This window comes from Hyaena hyaena, unplaced genomic scaffold (genome assembly GCF_003009895.1).
Source record: "Hyaena hyaena isolate Hyena2069 unplaced genomic scaffold, ASM300989v1 scaffold_308, whole genome shotgun sequence".
Taxonomy (NCBI): Eukaryota; Metazoa; Chordata; class Mammalia; order Carnivora; family Hyaenidae; genus Hyaena; species Hyaena hyaena.
In genome coordinates, this window is record NW_024080942.1 from 1,554,431 (window position 1) to 1,561,625 (window position 7,195).

The following is a 7,195-nucleotide window of genomic DNA, read 5'->3' on the forward strand; positions in this document are numbered from 1 at the left end:
CCACCTCCTGGGGCCGAGATCAGTGCTCCCAAAAAGCCCTATTTCCCGGTGACCCTCCCAACCACCACAGCTGTGGAAATCCCTGGGTCCCCGTGGGGAAGTGGTAGGGACCCGCGCGCCTGCCTGCCCTCTAGGGCTTGTGGGTGAGGGCTTGGTGCGGAGACTCCCCCTCCCCACCCCACCCCCAGGACCCCAGCATCCCGGTGGCAGCCTGAGACCCACAGACGCTGGCCTGGGCTCCCCGCTGCCCAGTCCCAGTGCCTGGTGCAGACTCCTCAGGCAAGAGGGGGCTGAGGCTGGCCCTGCCACCGCTGTGGGGCCCCCTTTGGTCTTTGCTGGGCCATGTGGCCGTGGCTCTGGAGTGACCTCCCTGGCAGCTCCCCAGCGGCCCTGCAGGGCGCTCCACCAAAGGCAGGTACTTGCTGGAGGAAGCCGGGTGCCAACCAACCTGCCTGCGGCCGCGCGGCCCAGGAGGAGGGGGTCTTCAGTCGAGCGCTGGTTGGGAGGGTCCGCGAGGAACCCCGGGGCCCACCCTGGGACCGCCCGGCCCGGTCGGGACGTCGCGGGGGGTCCAGGGCCGGGACTGGCCAGATGGGGACGAGATCCCGCCCTGCGGTCCCCGGGGAGAGGTCCGGCCGGCGGCGCGGGGCGGCGCGGGGCGGGGCGGGCGGGCGGGCGGCGCGGCCCCTCCCGGGAGGCGGGCGCGGAGGGCGGGCAGGCGGCGGAGGCCGGAGCGGCGCCGAGCGCGCGGAGGGAGGAGGCCGAGGGCGGAGCGGATCGCGCGGGCGCGGCGAGCGCGGCGGCCGAGCGACCCCGGGAGCGGCCGCGTCCCCTGCCCGCCCCGCCCCGCGCCTCCTCCCCGGCGGGTGCGCGGCGGTCTGACCTCTGCGGAGGCGGCGGGGGCCCAGCATCGGGCCGGGGCCGGGGGGGCGCCGGGGCCGGGGGGCGGCGCTCCGGCCCGGCCCGGCCCCGCCCGATGTCCATGAGCGCGAACACCATGATCTTCATGATTCTGGGGGCGTCGATCGTGATGGTGAGCGGAGGGGCTTCCCGTGCGCCCGCGCCCGCCTCCCGCGCCCGCGCGCCTCCTCCCCCACCTCCCGCGCCTTGTTTACCGGCCCGCGCGGCCTGCGCTCCCATCCCGGGCTGCCCCGCGCTCCCCATCCCCGGGCTGCGCTCCCCATCTCCGGGCTGCGCCGCGCTCCCCATCCCCGGCCTGCGCTCCCATCCCCGGGCTGCGCCGCGCTCCCCATCCCCGGCCTGCGCTCCGCATCCCGACTGCCCCGAGCTCCCCGATTCTGGGGCCGCCCCGGGCACCCCTATCCCTGGCCTGCGCTCCCCCACCCTCAGCGCTCCGCACCCCTGTCCCCCAACCCCCGCCCCGGGGCCCCGGCCAGGCCCGCTCCTCGGCGCTGACCGGTCATGGGCTCTTCCAGGCCATCGCGTGCTTGATGGACATGAACGCACTGCTGGACCGATTCCACAACTACATCCTCCCGCACCTGCGGGGCGAGGACCGCGTCTGCCACTGCAACTGTGGCCGGTGAGTCCGCGCCCGTCGGGCACACGCGTGATCACACATGTGCGGCGGCGGGCCGCTGGGGCGCAGGCGAGCCCCAAGCAGGCCTGGCTGCAGGACTGCGCTAGGCCCGTGGGGGAAGGACTGCCCAGCCTCCGCTGGGCACCTGGGGATTGGCCAATCGGGTTTCAGCAGGGGGGGCATGCCCGAGTAGTCAGGACCCCCTCCCAAAATGCCTGTAGAGAAAGGGCCTGTGCCAGGGGATGGACAGAATGGGCCCCGGGCCTCCTGGTCCAGGGCCTGGGAGCCAGGAGGGTGACAGTCCAGTCCTGTAGGATCCTGCGCACGGCCCTGCCCGCAGAGTGCACCATCCTCCCCGGGCCCTGCACTAATGTTCATGAACTTTCCTGCAAGCCAGTTACGGGGAAGTGCAGAAGGTCAAGGTGGGCAGGGCCATCTGGTCCCACCCTCCTTGTACAGAGGAGGCTCTGGGGCCCAGCTGGGTGTGGCTTGCTCAAGGTCATCCAGAGAGGGATGGGAGAGCCCAGGCCCCCACATCCACCTTGTGAACGCCCCCATTCTGTGCACATGTAGTACTGGAGTCTTCCTGGCCATGCATGTTTGTACGTCCATGTACAAAATAAACATCTTCTCATGAGACGCGCATATGTGTACTGTCTGTGCATATACATGTGCGTACACACAGCACACATACACATTCGCATGCACACCATCCCCATAGAGAGCCCTCCTGCTGGGACCAAAGGAAAGCAGAAAGATGCTTGGGTGGATAGAGACTTGCCCAAGGTCACACAGCTAGTAAGGGGCCAGGGGCGTGAGCCCAGACACTGTGTTCCTCACCCTTGTCCTGTACTTCTGCTCCGCGGACGTGTGCGCACACACAGTGGGTGTGGGGTTGTGTAGGAGAGGCGGGATCGTGTCATGCCTCACTAGGCATGCTACATGCCTGTGGGTGCGGGCCAGCGTGTGGAAACAGCACAGAAGTCGAGAAGGTAGAGAGGGGCGTGTAAATGACCCTCACGTGTGCTGGCCAAGAACCATCCAAAGAGTTTGCTGGGCGGGTGGCCACGCTCTGCCAGAGACCCCTGCGTTCCTTTCCGGTGCACACGACCCCGAACTAACGAAAGGCACGCGGTCAGCCCCACCGCCTCCTGAGACAGCGATGGCTGTGAGTAGGTGTAAACTGGGGTGGCGTTGAGACCCTCCCAGGGGCTGGCAGTGTGCGCAGCAGGAGGCCCAGGCCCTGAGCTCCGAAAACATTAGGAATACACATTTCACATGTGTGTGGGCTAGTGTGTTATGACCTGTGTGTATGTGCCTGTGGCGTCACGCCAAGGGCCCGTCTGGGCAGGCAGGGTTTGCTTCAGAGTGTATCCGCCCAGGGTGTGCGTACGCGTCATACGTAGCATCCAGACCACACGTGGACTCGGGTAAAGCGAGTGACCCCGGAGCGCGGCCGCTGCTCCTAGTCCTGTGCGCACAGGTTAGCGTGTCTGTGGATGCCGGAAACACGGAGAGCCACACCTGCTGCAGACAGTTCCTGGGTGTGCATGTCCACATGTGTGCTGTGTCCGCATCACTTCATACGGGAGATGTAAATTCCATGTACACCGCATCCTTACATATGGACATGTATGTGTATGCACGGCACATGTAGATAGTAAATAACAGCATACAGCAAAGAGGGTGCTCCGTGCGGGCACCGCGAGTCTGTCCGCAGAGAACAGTTTTGCACACAAGGTATCCATGTGTCAGCTGTGTACCCAGCTGCCACGGTGGACGCTACCCACGTGTGTGTGCCCCTGTGTGCAGTGAGCAGGCCACGACACCCACAGAGGATGGCTGTGTGCAAAACTGCGTGCATGTGCATGTCCATGTGATGCGCACCACGCTCGTGCCTGGGCAAGCATGCACATGCACACGTGTCGAGCTCGCGGACCTGACCCCCCGTATACATGCCATGTCCAGTGCATGTGGCCGGCGTGTATACAAACAGGCATCGGGCCTCAGGCAGACACCAGCAGCATGCGTGGCCCAGACAAGACCCATGTATGTACACATGAGAATCTGGGTGCACATGTGAGACCTGAGCCTCTGTCGCCAGGGGCCTGACTGGGAGGGAGGAGGAGGGTTGGCGCAGGGAGGAACTATAGAGGCCAGGCCAGTGGTGGGGGCACAGGCTGTGACCTCTGACCCCCTGGAGGTCCTGAGCCACCAGGCCGGTTTGGGGCCCTGGCCTCACCCTGCTCGCAGGGCACCAGGGGCATCTCTGGCTTCTTTGACAGCTTGACCTTCAAGCTCCCCGCCTTGACCAGCTGTGTGCGCAGGGGCGCGAAGCAGCAGAGGAAGGCCCCGCCAGGGGTCTTGGGCACAGAAGCCTGGGCAAAGCGGGAGGTGACAGCGCTGCTCCCAGCGAACAGGCCCCGTGCAGCCTGCCTGGCCCCGTGCGCCCCAAGTGACGGGCACCTCGAGAGGGTCATGAATCTCCTGGGGATCCGGCCGTGGCTGCCCATTCCCGGTGGCCATTAATAGTTTTCCACCACTTATTGGTGACTAATGGTGGCTCCTGACAAACTGTCAACAGATGAGCAGGGCCGTCCTTACTGACGGACTCCAGGCTGGTGGCCCCTGTGCTCCGTGGGGCTGTGGCTGAGGCCTCCCCACTGGGACTGGTCGTACTCTGGACACGCTGAGCAGGGCGGCCTCCGGGGGTTCCCGAGAGGAGAGGAGGGGGGTGTGAGGAGAGGCCCGCCCCCTGCCATCCCTGCCGGGCTCCCGCAGGGAGGAAGGCACCGGCCATCAGCAGGGAAGGAGCAGCGGGACCTGAGATCAGGGGAGAGTAGTGGGGTTTCTGGTTTTGAGACGTGCCTCTAGGGGACAGGGGGATGTGGTGCAGCCGGGAGGCTGGGGTGGGGAATAGGGGGCTGTCTTGGCTGAACACCAGGCGGAGGTGCCAATATCTGAGGGGAAGATGGGGAGAAGCAGGTTTGGGGAGGGAGGAACTATTTTTAGTTGTGAGTTTGAGGTGTCGGTAGATCCCACGTGGAGACGCGCACAGGCAGCTAGAGCAGACGCGGAGGGGTGGGGGGGCAGGGCCTGTACGGGGTGGGGCTGGAGGGGAACCGGGAGAGGTGGCCTCCTGGGCAGAAAGGGCCCCGGAGTGGTCCCTGCACTGTCAGGCAAGAGCGAGGGCTGCAGCCAGTGAGGACGGACCCCACAGTCCCTCTCCTGGGCTCTCCTGTAGGCCGAAGCAGAGGAGGGGGGTGGGGGCAGGCCCAGAGTCTGTTGTCCTGGGTGCTGATCTGGGTAGAGCCACCCCACCCAGGACCTCGGGGCCCAGAGGGCTTCTTGGAGGAGGAGGGAATCCAGACAGGCCAGAGGCTGGAGAGAGCCTTGTGGGGAGAGTTCAGCGTTCCGCAGAGGTAGGCAGGGCTTCAGTTCAGGGGGGCAGCGGCCTGGGCCTGGCCAGCGGAGGCAAGGGAGGCTGAGGGACACGGCCAGACCTTGGCCGAGGGAGTCCGGGGAGCCCCGGGGGCAGCCGAGCAGGCCACAGACACGCGGCTCGGGGGGGGGGGGGCACGGGCAGGAGAGCTCCCCCAGGAGAGGGGGTGGGAGATGGCGCCGGCACCGCCCGGGAACTTCCGGCACGGAGAACTGAGGAAGGGGGGTGCCGGCAAAGGATGGAGCGGAAGGAAGACCTGAGGCCCAGGGCAGGGCCGACCCACCACCGGCGCTCTGCCGAGGGGAAGGTAACGAAGGGCAGAGCGAGGGGGACCCCCGGGAACCAGCAGGGCCCCCGCTGCAACAAGTGGGCTGTGACCCTGCTACTGGGTGGGGACACCGCGACCCGGGCCTTCCCACGGGAACAGCTCCCTGCACTGCGTTCCTGCGACCCCGGCACGGCTCCCTCCGAGCCACAGGGCAGGAGAAAGGAGGGCGACGTGCGGGGCAGGCGCGCCCTGGCCGGCAGCCGGGCTGCCTCTGGCCCCTGGCCTCGCACTCTTCCCCCTCCGGGCAGCCTCCGGCCGGAGACACGGCCCTGGGCGAGTCCGCGGGCCCCTCCTGACCGCGGCTCCGCACGAGGGCTGCTGCTCAGACCAGCAGGGCGCATGGGTGCCGCTCGCGGTCGGGGTCCCTGCCCGCCCCGCGGGAGAGGTGCCAGCCCGCCCTGCCGCCCCCAGGCACCACGTCCACTACGTGATCCCTTACGACGGGGACCAGTCGGTGGTGGACGCCTCCGAGAACTACTTCGTGACAGACAACGTCACCAAGCAGGAGATCGACCTCATGCTGGGGCTGCTGCTCGGCTTCTGCATCAGCTGGTTCCTGGTGTGGATGGACGGCGTCCTGCACTGCGCCGTGCGCGCCTGGAGGGCCGGCCGGCGCTACGGTGAGTGGGGGCGGCCCCAGCGGCCCCGCCCCGCCCCCGCCAGACCACGCCCCTCGTCCTGCCCGCCTCCGCCAGACCACGCCCGTCGAGCCCTCACTGGCCTCGCTCCGGCCACACCCCCGCCCCCACAAGACACCACCCCTCCAGCAGCCGCGCCCCGCCCAGGTCATACTCCCGTCTCCGCCCGACCACGCCCCCACAAGACCCCGCCCGTGCCCCGCCGTGGCCACGCCCACAAGACCCCAGCCGCGCCCAGTCCGGCCACGCCCCCCCACAAGACCACGCCCACCCCTCCCCCGTCTCTCCCTGGCCCCGCCCCGCCCCGCCCCCGCTTTTCTTCGACCGCGCTGCCGCCCCGTGGCGCCCCGGCCGCGTCCTGACTCCGCGTCTGCCCCGCAGACGGCTCGTGGACCTGGCTGCCCAAGCTGTGCAGTCTGCGGGAGCTGGGCAGGCGGCCGCACAGGCCCTTCGAGGAGGCGGCCGGCAACATGGTGCACGTGAAGCAGAAACTCTACCACAACGGCCACCCGAGCCCGCGGCACCTGTGAGCCGCGCTCAGGACTCGTGGGGCCTTCGGCCATCGCGCCCGCGCACCCGGGACTGGACGGCCGCCCCGGGCCAGGGCGCCCGCCGGGCGTGTCCAGCGGAAGGTGCTGTCTCCTCTTCTTTTTATAAAAGGGGGTCGGGGCGGGGCAGGCTGCCGGCCTGGGGACAGAACCCCGGCCTCCCGGCCGCATAGGGCGCGGGGGCCGGGGCAGCAGGCCCCGAGCGGGGGCGCGTGGGGGGGCGCGGGCGGCCGGGACCACCTACTCGCCCCCGTGCACTGCAGTCTCGCTTGCGCCTGGGCAGGGACCACGTCTGTTCCGTACACCGGGCCGCTTCTCGGGCCAGTTCTGGCAGAAGGAAGTGAGGCCGGGAGAGGGTCTTGGCAGGGAAGGGGGCCGGCCCCCGGCCGCGCCCACGTCTGCACACGGGAGCATGTGCATGGGGCGTGTGCGTCCGCGGGCCGCAATGGGGGGGGGGGCGGGGGACCGGGGTCTGTGGGAGGCCCCGGCCTAGCAGCAATAAGGCCCCTGAGCCCCACTGCGGGCGGCAAGTGCGGCCACCCTGCCCAGGGCATCGCCGGTCGGGCGCCTCACTGTGACCCCCACCCCTGCTGGTCAGTAAATTCTCCAGAAAGCTCCAGCCTCTGCCTCTTCTTTCATCTCCCTACCCGTGACCCATTCCTTTAAGCCCCTGCCCGTTGAAATCAGGCATGAGATACA

General features: G+C 68.5%; 1 protein-coding gene across 1 annotated transcript; it reads left to right on the forward strand.

The window, feature by feature from the left end:
• The first annotated feature begins 825 nt into the window (after nucleotides 1-825).
• TMEM240 (transmembrane protein 240) lies at nucleotides 826-7,115 on the forward strand. The gene is made up of 4 exons (XM_039248388.1): nucleotides 826-1,033; nucleotides 1,437-1,543; nucleotides 5,722-5,930; nucleotides 6,330-7,115. The coding sequence occupies exons 1-4, from the start codon at nucleotides 977-979 to the stop codon at nucleotides 6,476-6,478; spliced, it is 522 nt and encodes a 173-aa protein (XP_039104319.1). The 5' UTR covers nucleotides 826-976; the 3' UTR covers nucleotides 6,479-7,115.
• Nucleotides 7,116-7,195: the final 80 nt, after the last annotated feature.